Source organism: Monodelphis domestica, chromosome 7, assembly GCF_027887165.1.
Source record: "Monodelphis domestica isolate mMonDom1 chromosome 7, mMonDom1.pri, whole genome shotgun sequence".
Classification (NCBI taxonomy): Eukaryota; Metazoa; Chordata; class Mammalia; order Didelphimorphia; family Didelphidae; genus Monodelphis; species Monodelphis domestica.
The window spans coordinates 100074754-100088039 of record NC_077233.1 but is presented as its reverse complement, the minus strand read 5'-3'; the positions used below and the strand labels follow the sequence as shown (position 1 = coordinate 100088039).

The window sequence follows — 13286 nt, the reverse complement described above, 5'->3', positions numbered from 1 at the left end:
CACAATTGTCTGGTCCTTCTGCTCCGATAGGTCCTAAGAGAGAAGGGAAGGGTTTTAAATTTTAAATTGAAGGTAAGGGCTAGAACTAGATAGATATATGGATCTGTGAGTCATCTACATGGAGAACTATAAAACCCATGGGAGCTGATGAGATTACTAAGAGAAAGTATGATTAGGAGGAGAGAAAGAGAGGGCCCAGGACAAAAACTTGAGGAATGCCCAGAGCTGGGGGAAGGAGTGATATGGATGATGATCCAGGGAAGGAGCTGGAGAAGGAGCAGTTGGACAGATAGGAGAAACAGGCATGCTGGTGTTATAAAAATCCAAAGAGGAGAATATCCAGAAAGAAAGTGTAGTCAAGTCTCAAATGCCCAGAGGTTTAAACAACAAAAAAGGATGAAAACTGAGGGGAAAAAAATCTGATATGGCAACTAAGAAATTGTTGGCAATTTTGAAGAGAGCAGCTGAGTGATGAGGCCTGAAGCCAGATTGTAACGGGTTGAGACTGGGAGGTCAGGAAGTAGAAGTAATTGGTATAGATTACTTTTTTTTAGGAGCTTGGCTTCACAAGGGAGGTGATGTCTAAAACAGTACAATGAGGCAATGGTATGATTAAGTGGGATTTGGGGCTTATATGTGCATATTATCAAAGATCCAGTGAGACAAAGACTGAGATAAAGAGACAAACAGAGTCAGAAAATGATTGGTGTTTTGATCTGCTGGAAAAGATGGAAGTGGATAGATTTCAGGCTCATATGTAGAGAGGTGGGCCACCTGGAGGTTGATGTCAAAGGGTTGTGAGACAGAAACAGAGAAGCATCTTGTGGTCAATATTTTCAGCCAAGAGGCAAGGTCCTCATTTGAGAGGGGAAGAGAAGATAAATAGATCAACATTCAAGAACCTTAATTTAGTGCCACCTACTATTTCAACCTTCCTCTATTATTCCTTTTCACATATTTTACTCTCCAGCCTAAACTAATGTCTGTTTTTACAAATTCAATATTCTCTAACTGTAGCATTCCCTTTAGAAAGCAATCCATGTAAGACTTAGTAGATAGCATCTAGAAGTTAAGTGACTTGCCATTGTCACTGTTAATAAGTGTCAGAAATGGGATTAAAACTCGGGTCAGATCTTGACTCCAAGCCCAGCACTCTAACTGCAATGTTGCATTGCATCTTTATTTTCAAATGCTCCTTTTTATATTTTGTTTTACTCTATACTTAGCGCATATTTGTTATAAAGGATTGCAATTTTGTATCTTTTTCTTAACTTTCCTGCTGGATTTGTAAGCTCCATGAGGTCAGGGACCAAACCATAACTATCTCCAACTCTCTCCCAAGAGGGAAGAACAACGTGCTTTGCACATAGTACTTCAAAGATCAGTGGCTTTTTGCTCCATCCACAAATGTGTGTCATAACCTCTTTAAAATTGTAGTAGACTGTTTCATGAAAACCTGTGGTCACCCATAAAAAAAAAATCGCTGCACTTAGCTAGTATTCCTTAGAAAAAGCACACCTGAAGGAGATGATAACCAAGTTTAAAACTTATAGAAATATTCTGGACCAGACATTACAACAGAATAATAAGAGTAAAGGCAAACAATAGGCAAAGACCATGGGATGTGTCAATTTTAACAGTGTTTTGCCTCCAAATAGAACCTATGAAATGCTAAAGACCAAAGAGTGGAATCAATAGGTTTGCCCTTCATGGGCAACAATTCACATGAACTCAGCCAATGCCAATAATATAAGCCTCAATCAAATGGCTGACATATGGGTTTGTTTACTGAAACAGAGAAGCTCATATTAGCAATAAAAGATTGTCATTGTCACCAGAAATCACAAAAGGTTATCTTTAAGGAGCCTGGATTTGATGATCAATAATGACTATGCAAATAGCCAACAGAAATAGTATGTGGTGTCACTGCAGGTTACAGAAAATTAGCATCAACTAGCACCTACAAAGACATAATCAAGTGGTCAAGAATTATACACAAGAAGCTTGTGTATAAGCTCCACATTGATGGAGAGATGACAACTCTTCGTATTACAAAATACAGAATCCTACCTATCCTTTGAAATTTAACAAACTGTACTGGAACCAGACCATTAACACAGTCCAAAACCATTGCCCACAATCGTCAGTGTATAAATTTGATCCATAGAACTGAAGAATAACTGTTTTTGACATAGGTCATCATACAACATAGTCATAAACCTCCAAACTAAGTGGAACAAAAAGCTTTCAAAATGGAGAGACCTAATGGAAGAAATCAAAACCACATGGAAACTCTTCAGCAAGCTCTATTCTTGACTTTCTACATTCTTCCACTTCCATTCCAGCAGGCTTCTCATCCTTCTGCCCCTTTGTCTCCCTCTATACCTATCCTACCCCAACTGATGAATTTCTGCCCAGAACTTCCATTTGAAGAAGTGCCCAGAGCTATCATACTCATTCCTCTCTGGGATCTGTTCCTGCCCTGCCCTGATCAGGTACATACCACCCACCCTCACAGTCCAGCTTTTCAGATCTCTTACCTTCAATTCAGGAATTGTATTTTTTTTTAATATTTGTATTCCCAATGTTTAGCATAGTGCCTGGCACATTTTGTTGTTGTTGTTTAGTTGATTAGCTGTGTCTGATTCTTCTTGACCCCATTTAGAGTTTTCTTGGCAAAGATACTAGTTTGCCATTTCCTTTTCCAGCTCATTTTACTGATGAGGAAAATGAAACAAACAGGATTAAGTGACTTATCCAGGGTCATACAGTAAGTGACTGAGGCCAAATTCAAACTCAAATCCTCCTGACTCCATGCCCAATATTCTATCCACTGGGCCACCTAGCTGCCTCCATATGTACTTATCTATCTAATTGGCTGAAGTTAATATCCCCATTTCCCGCCTATTACTGAGGCTATTTTAAAGATGCTTTCAGTGAACCTACACATGTCCTGCTATCCCAATACTTTTATTCAATGATTAAAAAGCAGTTACTTTATCCATCTGAATAGGAAATATAAGGGTTAGCAACTTGTTCCAAGACCATTTCTATTTAAAAATCCCACCTAAAAATCTAAGAATGAAACAGTATAGAAAATTGTAGAAACCATGCAATGCATAGTTGTTAGCTAAAAAAAAAAATTAGTATCTGCCAAATATCTAGAACGAGAAGTGACTGTTGTACATCAGAAGCTAGATATTTGTCATATACTTGCAGATGACAAAGAAACAGAACTCAAAATATCCTTAAAAGCTCAACAAATAAACAGTATGGGAGCTGGAACATCACCACATCACCACAGATCAAACTGTTGCCCACAAATGCCCAAAGAAAACATTGCTCCATAAAAAATTGAGCTCAACATTTTTAATAATAGATGCCACTATACCAAATACTCAGTATTTCCAAGTTACATGATTCCAAAAATCTTCCAAAATATAGGGGTCCTAACAGAGGGAATCAGTCATAAAGGAAGAAGATGAGGGACAAGTAATCCCCATTCTCCTGTCTACTACTGGAATTCTCTTCCAGTTTTTCAGTAAGCTTATGAAAGATAAGCTTATATTCAGATATTTTTACTCAATTTTTAAAAAAATCAGTTTTTTTCTCCATTTATGCAACAGTCTTATAATATTCAATTTTTAAAAAAGGATAATGGTAAGATAAAGATTTGCTCCAACCTAATTTCTTTTTTTTAAACCCTTACTTTTTGTCTTAGAATTGATACTAGTATCAGTTCCAAGGCGAAAGAATGATAAGGACTAGCAATTAGGGTCAAGCAACTTACTCAGGGTCACATAGCTAGGAACTGTCTGATACCATATTTGAACATGGGACCTCCCATCTCTAGGCCTGGCTCTCTATCCACAGAGTCACCTAGCTGCCCTTCAATATAATTTTTTTCTGAATTCTACCAAAAAAGCTAAGAAGAAAAAGAATAATTTATATTTATATACTACTCTTAGGCTTAAAAATATTTTGTACAATAATGGCTTATATTTCTATTATATAATATATACATGTATAGTGTATATATACACATATATAATATAGACATATAATAGGTATAATATATACATGTAAATATGCATAAAAGTAAATGCGTATGTATATATATATATATATATACATATATATATATATTAATTCCTTTGGTTCCCCACAATATAAATATGCACTAGTTACTGGAGGTACTATTTATACCCACTTTACAGATGAGGAAACCAAGTCTCAAGCAGATTTAAGTGACTTGCCCAAGGTCACAAGGTTCAATAATAAGTGTTAGGTGCAAGATTTAAGCCTGTGTTCCCTAGTTCCAAGTCCTGCATTCTTTCCACTATACCATGCTATATCTCAGAAGAGGGATAAGAAAAAGTGAAGATGGGCTATTACAATCCATCCCCACTAATAGAAAAATAGCAACAATGCACTAGAGAGAGGTGTCATCTTTGTATGAGACACACACTGTACATCCTCTCCAAAGCATGAAGCCTTTGAAGGAGTGGCAGTGATGGTGGTGGTCCTTTGTGCTCAGGAGGACCAAAATGACATCATTATGTCAGGGTCAATGAATAGTTTGTCTGACTGTGGCTGATCAGACCAATATAAGCTCAGAAGGCTCTACTACAGGTCAGGCACAAATAGCCATATAAACATTTGGGATGGCGATGTCTCTAAATTTGTGTATCTCATGATTTTTTGAACCACTAAAATTCTGCTTTGCTCACAGTACTGAGAAAAAACTCCCCATTTGCAATTATACATCCTAAACTGGTCAAAGCCAAGAGTATCGCAATCAGCAGGAGCAGGTAAGAAAAAGCATAATCTGGAAGCATGAATTGCTTAGGACATTGGTTCCCTGATGCTGACTGATCATTATTCCAAGAGACTAAACCATTTTAGCATTTCTCCCCTAGTAACTTAAACGAATACTCAGAAGTGATGGAGATGGAGAAAGGATAGCCAGTGACCTCAGGGAGCTCTTTATCTATGCTCATATTCCTCTGTACATAGCCTCAGCTTATATGGAACAGACAGAGCCAATCAAGATAAAGGTGTCAGGACATAAGGCTGGATTGACAGGGGAAGGAAAAAAATGAGAAAAGCTAGCTGGTATACATGCTATATATCTCTAAAAACCAATGGATGGGATGATATGAGATGAAATGCATTTCTATATACTTATTAAAGGGGTTCACAAAACATTATTTCATTTAACATTACATTGAACACAGGGCAAACAATGGGATACAGTAGAAAGCTAACTGGATTTCCTTTCAGAGGAACTCAGTTTTCTTTCTAGCTCCCTTACAATTTGGGTGACCTTTTACAAGTCACTTCCCCTCTGTGAGGCTCAGCTTCCTCATTTGTAAAATAAAGGAGTTTGAATAGATGATCTCTAAGGTCTTCTCTAGCCCTTAATATCTTGATCCTAAGCAGAGATGAGTATATTTTACGATTTGATATTTTATAAGCCTTTAGCCAGGAAGACTCCCAGTTAGTAGTCTGAATTCCTACTAGGAATATTCAGAAGCAACTTCAATTTGCAGACATCCACAAAGTCTTTTAATGATTGTTTAGGTCAGTGTAAAGACCACTCCTCAATAAAATGTGATATATTTTATTTGGTGGAAGGGGATCCACCAGATCTGGTCATCTGCTAACCTCCAACCAGTCTCTCTTTTTAATGGTCATGCTATTTTTTAGCAATTTATTTTTTATTAAACTTCTATTTTTTTCAATTACATGTAGAAAAAAAATCTGACAATTGTTTTCTGACATTTTGCCATTTGGATTCTCTTCCTCCCCTCTCCCACCCAGATGGCAAATAGTCTGCTATCAGTTATAAATGGCCATGTTATTTTTAAAAAATCATCATAATTAACAACCTTTATTGAGGATCTATAGTGTGTTCAGTCCTGGCTGGGGTAAGTGCTATGTGAAATACAAAACATGGACTTTAGATATAGACTTCATCCTGAAAGCAGCAGAGTTAAAGGCCTATTTTTGAAGAAAACACTAATGTATGACTCCAATTAGTATGTTCATTACATTACATATATGAGAATCTATAATGTGTTGAACTGTATGGCACAGAACTATAGGAATTGCTAGGAGAGTGAATGCTATTAATAGCTAACATTTATATCATTGCTAATTGGAACTAAAGTGTACTCATACATACACGTATATCACTACATGTTGTCTCTCCAGATAGAATGAAAGCTCTGAGGTCAGGGGCTTTTTTGTTTTTCTTGGCATCTCCTGACCTTCTCCAGAGTCTTGGACATGATAGGTAGTTAATAAATGCCTGTTGATTGATAGATATAGCACTCTAAAGTTTGCAGAGCACACTCATGCTTTGTAGCTCATTTGAACCTCCCAACAACCCCATTATAGAGACACTGTAGTTATTTTATGCCCATTTCACAGAAAGGGAAACTAAGGTGCAAAGAAATTAATATGTGCATGGTTTCACAGTTACAAAGTGTGAGAGGTAGGATCTGAACCTTCCTGGATCCTTGCCAAGGACTCTACCTACTCTACCCATAAAATTGCCATACTGTAGAATGGGAGAAAATTTTCAGTAATGCACAGGAGACATGAAACAATCACAATCTCCAAATCTTTCCTTCCATCCCTTGTTTCAATCTTCTTTTTAAAGTGCTCACATACCTACTAACCTGTCCGTTTTAATGGCAGGAACAATGTCCTGGCTTCACATTCTTTGAAACAAGTAGCACACTTGTCAGGAGAGTATCATTTCTCCTAGCAGAAGACTGAATATACCATTTCTGTGAAGAGCTCTTTCCCCGAAAAATTTCTATGTGCTTTTCACAGGCACTGCATTTAATTCAATGTTCCTAGAGCTAAAAACCATTTCAGTCCTTTCTAGTCAATTTTAAGTTCTTTTGTGGGAGGAAGAATTCCTGCTTGTATGGATTACTTAGTAAAGTTGACTTGCAGGAGCACATTCTGTTTTGTGGTTTAAAAGTCACTGTCCTCTAGCAAATCCCAGTGAGTGAGCAAAAATAATTTAATTGTATCTATGTAACTTGTCTCCATCCATTTAAGGGTCCCCAAAACAAATTCCTGAAAAGAAGTTATTTGTTTCTCAGCAGTCTGCCACAAATACCAATGAAAACAGACAGGACAACATGAGTGAATGATTTCTGAATGTTACTGCTTTTTGATTAAGGACCCAAATATTTTCTACAGCTGTCACTGATACTGAGCTAAGATATGGGAGCAGAGGCACAGAATTTTAACATTGAGGGGAAGATTAGCATAATTTTTAAAATCATCAATTAAAAAAAACAAAACCTCTTATCTTTTGTTTGGTTCCAAGACAGAAGAGAGTTAAGGGATAGGCAATGGAGGTTATGTGACTTGCCCTGGTTCACAGATCTAGGAAGTGTCAGAGGACAGTTTGAACCCAAGACCTCCCATTTCTAGCCCTGACTCCCTATCTACTGAGCGACCTAGCTGCCCCAATCATCACTTTTTAATGAGATTCCTAATAGATTTCTCAAAGAAATCTATTGGGAATTTCCCAAAGAAATCTATTTCAGAACCACCACCACCTCCAAATCCCAAAAAAGGTTCCAATTCTGGCTTGTGGAAAGATTGGATATATAGCCAGGTCAGAGTTTCTACTCTATCCCTTCCTATCTGTGTCACCTTAGACAAGTCATCTGAACTTTTCTGGGTTTCAGTTTCTTCTTGAATGAGCTCTAGGGGTCTGAAATTCTAAATCACTTCAATCAGCTTCCTTTTCTCTTGGTGAGGGAATGTAGGGATCACAGCTCTCAAAAGTGGTCATTTAGAAGGCTGCCTTGATCCCTTTCTAAGGTAAATCACATCTATTTAATTATTTTAAAGGTTCTGCCACCAAACCTTTTTAGAAAACAAACCCAAAATCTGATACTACCCTAGAAGTAAACCTGAAGGCCATTTCTAGATTGTCATCTATGGCTAAATAGCTGCTCACCTTAGAGCTCCTCCTCTAACACTGAGGTTAGTGCTTGCCCTGCTTTCACAGGGGATGGGGGTTAAGTTCCTATTTCAAAACAGTTTGAGCATTTGCCACAGCAGAAAGGAAGGGTTACAGAAGCAAATACATCAGCACCTTCTCCCGCCCACAGAGATCTGTGAACCAGCCGGGCTGATCTGGGGGCCCTGGTTTAAAAAACAAAGTTCGGCAAACCTCAACAGCGGGTTAAAAGGGGAGTGCCGAGGGTTAAAGTGGTTCTCAGTCCCATAAAAAGCAAGTGTCTCCGCCCCAGCTCTGCTTCAAAGAGGACTCCAGTTATCTTGTCACTTACCCCAGCATTTTGCATGGCTGTGCTGAAAGCCCCACAAATTATCTGACCCGAAGGGAAGACTATTTCACTACCACATTTGACATCACTTCCCTCCTTATTCGCCGAGCTCCGAAGAAGGAGCGTTCTTTTCTGGGGAGTCTTGAAGTCTCCCTGAAAGGCAGTTCCAGCCCAATCCAGGTGTTTCCTACCCCTCTGGGCGCCGCTCCGCCCGCAGCTCCCCGGGGCGTTCAGACACCTCCAGGGCACAGTACCCCAGTGCTGTCCAGTCCCCTAGGGGAGCAGGCGAAGCCCAAGGCTCCTGCAGCTGCCTGGGCACTTTCTCCCCTTTCCTTCGCCTCGCCCATTTCCCCAAAAACAGCCCGGGGGGCAGTCAGTCCATGGGTCATTCCAGCCCAAGGTTCATCTCACCTGTGCGGTTCTTGGGCACGGGATCCCCGCTGCCATCCGCCAGCACCGCTGTCCGGGACACATCGAGGCCCGATGCCGCCGTGGCTGTGGACATTGCTCCGCGCCACTTTGCGCTGCGCCCCCCGTGGCCTCCCCCGGGGGCACCAGGTTCCGGCAAGAACTGGAGAGACAGTGCACCGAGAGAGCCGGGGAAGAAGAGAAGGGACAAGAAATGAAGAGGAGGAGGAGGAGGAGGAGGAGGAGGAGAGAGAAGAGCCGGAGAAGCCAGCGAGAGGGCAGCAGCTGGCGGTCCGGTGCGGTCCTGTCTGTTCCCTATCCCGCACAGCTCTCCTCGTTTCTTTCCTGCCTCCTTCCTTATCTCTCGAGCGCCCAGCCCAGCCCGGCGAGAAGCCGCTCAGCTTCGAAACGGTGACAGCTCCATGCAGCCCCGGTAGGGCGCAGGGTCCCGAGTGCAGTGCCGCTGTCCCCGGCCGGCCCGGCCAGGCGGCCCGCAGGCTGGGGCTGGGGCTGGGGCTGGGGCTGGGGCGGCGTTAGGTTAGTTCAAACTGGCGCCAGAGCTCTAACCCCGGCTCCCCGCAGCCCCAGCAGTGAGCTCAATTTTCCTTCCCCGGCCGCCCCGCCCTTTCTCCCCCCCACCCCTCCCCTAGCCCAGCCCAGTCCAGCCCAAGACTCCCTGCTGCAGCTGCTGGGGCCCTGCGGGGCGGGCTGGGAAATGAGGAGCTGCCCCTCAGGGGCGGGGCCGCCAGGAGAGGGGTCTTGTGCAGGTAGGAGGAAGGCGAAGCTCGGCAAGGCTAATCTCTCTAGCAGGAGAGGAGGGAATATACTCCCGTGTACGCAGGGTCAGATACTACCCCACAGGTCTAAGCAGGTGCATGTAAACCCCATCCCCTGGCCTCCCCGAGAGGAACCCTCCCTCCTGCCACAGCTACCTACACCCGGATCAGGACTGTCCTCCAAAATAAGAGCTCACATTTCGACTAGGCTTTTAAGTTTACAAAGTACTTTTCACAAAACCACCGCTAGGTCGTGCGTCTGAAATGATTATTCCCATTTTACAGATGGGGAAACTGAAGCTCAGGGAATCGGTAGTGACATGTCTGAGGTCCGGGAGATAAATATCTGAGCTGAGGTTAGAATCTAAACCTCAATTCCAAGACCCGGACTTCTTCCCAGAAAATTCAGTCTCACAGGTTGCAGCAAATTCCACAGATTTCTGGATTGTAAGAAGTTTTAGGAATCATCTAGTTCATACAACTCATTTTGCTGATGAGAAAACTGAGGCCCAAAGTCACATGGTTAGGGGCACCTGGGTAACTCAGATGAAAAATCAGGCCCAGAGATGGGAAGTCCTAGATTCAAATTTAACCTCAGGCACTTCCTGGCTATATGACCCTGGGCAAGTCACTTAACCCCCATTGCCTAGCCCTTACCACTCTTTTGCTTTGGAGCCAATACATAATATTGATTCTAAGGTGGAAGGGAAGGACTTAAAAAAAAAAGGTGGAGTTAAAACTTTGGTTAACATTAACTTAAGTACCCCTACTTAGTACCTCTCTAAATTGTGAGGACAGGATTAACTCTCTTTTATCTACTTTTGAGTTAATCAACAAAAGTCAATTCACTCATACTAGTAACAGTTCTAAGACAAAAAGGCAAGGGCTAGGAAAATGGAGGTTAAGTGACAGAGTCAGGGTCACACAGCTAAGAAATAACTGAGGTCAGATTTGAACCCAAGTTCTACTGACTCTGGGCATGGCTATTCACTGTGCCACCTACCTGACCCTATATGTTATAAAATATTTATAACAACAAAGAACTGATATTTAAGGGATGCCCATCAATTGGGGAATGGCTAAACAAGTTCTGGTATATAATTGTGATGGAATTTTATAACACCATAAGAAATAATGAGCACATTAATTTAGTTACAAAAACAAAACAAAACATAGAAAAACCTACATAAAGTTATGAAAAGAGAGACAAGTAGAACCAAGAGAACATTATATACAGCAACAGAAATAATGTTTGAAGAATAACTTGTGAGTGTCCATCTCCAGAGAAAGAATTGATAAATAGAAATATGCAAGACAGTTTTATATATATTTGTCAAAGGATGCCTCCTGTAGTTGGGGAGGACAAGGATGGAGGTAGATACGTGGGAATTTTAATGTAATCAATAAATAAATGTATTAATCTATTTCTTAAAACACTCTCAACAATCCTAAAATAGAAAAAAAATGCTCTTTTTAGTGTATTACTCACTTGCCAATGATGCCCCTTCTAATAGAACCCTCCTTCAAAACAAATATAGTGAAACAAAATATCTTGACATGTTGTCCATATTTCATGACCCATTCCATGCTATCTTCTACCTCCCCTTCAAAGATTAGTCATTTTTAAGTTGTGTCCAAGTCTTTGTGACTCCATTTGGGGTTTTCTTGGCAAAGATATTGCAGTGGTTAGCCATTTCTTTCTCCAGCTCATTTTAGAGATAAGGAAACTGAGGCAAATGGAGTTAAGTGATTTGCCCAGCATCACTGGGCTAATGCCTGAGGCTGCATTTGAACTCAGGCCTATCCAGGCCCCTCTCTCTATCTACTGCTCCACCTCAATGCCCTGCCTGGCACATAGGAGCTGCCTAATAAATTCTTATTTACTTTACTTAATTACCTGCAAAGGCCTTTTCTTCAAATGGCATCAGTAATACAGAAACTCTAGGTTTTGTTGCTAAACTTTCTAATGCTCCTCCTTGTTCAGAAACCCACAGAAAAATATCCTTTCATTCAATTCTTCAGTTCTATTCAATTTGGCAAATATTGACCAAGCATCTGTCTAAGGGATTGTATTAGGCATTAGACTCAGAGTTAGTATCAATTAACATTGAACATCTTCATGAGCCAGGCAACGGGGATACAAAGAAAGGCATAAGACAGTGCCTGCTCTCAAAGAGCTCAGAATCTAATGGAGAGGGGCAGCTAGGTAGCACAGTGGGTAGAGTGCCAGTCAGGCCTGGCATCAGGAGGGCTTGGGTTCAAATCTGGCTGCAGATACTTCCTGGTTGTGTGACCCTGGGCAAGTCACTTAATCCCAATGGTCTAGCCTTTGCCACTTTTCTGTCCTGGAATTGATACAAAGACAGAAGGTAATAGTTTGAGGAAGAGGATGAGGAGGAGAAGGAGAAGGAGAAGGAGATGATCTTAATGGAGGAGACAACACAAAGAAAAAAATGGAGGAGGGGAAAGTTGACCTGGCAGGAGCATGATGGAGTATGACTCTCTTGTAGTCACAGAAGAGGTGGGAGTTAAGTGTTGATTTCTCTTGAAGAATGATGAGTTTCTGGAGATCATTAAGGCTAGGAAAGTAGCTGGGTGATAGAAAGACCAACTCAAAGGACTTACATTCTACTGGAGGAATACAAAAATCTACATCGATAGTTAAGTAAAAAGGAGTTTTCAGAAGGAGAGAACATTAACACTAATGGGATCAGGCTACTATGTTTTCCCTACTTAAAACCCATGGACCACAGCTTCCCATCCAACCCTTCTTTCTCTGATTTGCAATGAAATCTCACCTGAAAATCATACTTTCTCCATGAAACCTTCTCAGATTCATCTAAAGTAACTGCTTATTTGGAATTATGCAAATAAAGTGACTAACAGTCCTCTGACTCAGAGATGTCACTCCTCCTCCCCCTTCTCCAAGTCACTGACAAAAAGAAAGACTTTCTATCAAAATAGATATATAGCAGCACTTTTTGTGGTAGCAAAAAACTGAGGGAAAAGTGGATGCCCATCAGCTGGAGAATGACAAAGTCATTTGTGCCATGTGTAAATGTAATGAGATATGGCTGTGTTATAAGAATCAACAAACATGATGAAAATAGAGAAGCATGAAAAGACTTACATGAACTGATGCAAAATGAAGTAAACAGACCCAGGAAAATTAAACACATGATGTCTATTACAATGTAAATAGAAAGAACAGCAACTATCACAATCAATCAAAATTAAATATGTGTAAATAAGAATAAGCTTGAACTCCAAGAAGAGGCAGGAGAGATATTTGCTCTCTGCACCTTTGAATAGAGGTGAGAGTCTACAGAGGTGGAACATTGTATGTAACATCAAATATTTTCTATGTTTTGTTTGATTTTCCTGAATTCTTTTCTCTTTTCTGTCTTTGTAAAAAAAGGATTTATTATAAAGGAAGGAGGAATGATACCAGAAAATGTAGGTGAATTAAAAACAAAAGAGCAATCAAAATCTAATGGGAAAAAAAGGTGACTTTTCCTTTTCCCTACTCAGTTATTGTGATGCTCCCATAGACTCAAAGACTCACAGAAAACTGGAACTGGAAGGACTATTAGAGGCCATTGAATCCAAATCTCTCATCATATAGATTAGGAAATTTAGTGCAAAGGAAAGTTCTGTCCAAGGCTACTCAGTTTTCTATTGTAAACTGCCCTTAAAACTCATCTTTTCTTAAGTCTATTTAATATATCCATTCTCAGGGGAATCTAGGTAGCTAGGTAGAGTATCTGGCCTAGAGACT

General features: G+C 40.6%; 1 protein-coding gene across 1 annotated transcript in view; it reads right to left on the bottom strand.

Annotated features, from left to right (window-relative positions):
• SUSD3 (sushi domain containing 3) overlaps positions 1 to 9582 on the bottom strand; it is a 79652-nt gene extending 70070 nt beyond the window's left edge. Inside the window, exon 1 of the mRNA XM_007499674.3 lies at positions 8736 to 9582. Coding sequence (XP_007499736.1) covers positions 8736 to 8829 — 94 coding nt within the window. The 5' untranslated portion in view covers positions 8830 to 9582. The remainder of the gene's footprint in view (positions 1 to 8735) is intronic.
• Positions 9583 to 13286: the final 3704 nt, after the last annotated feature.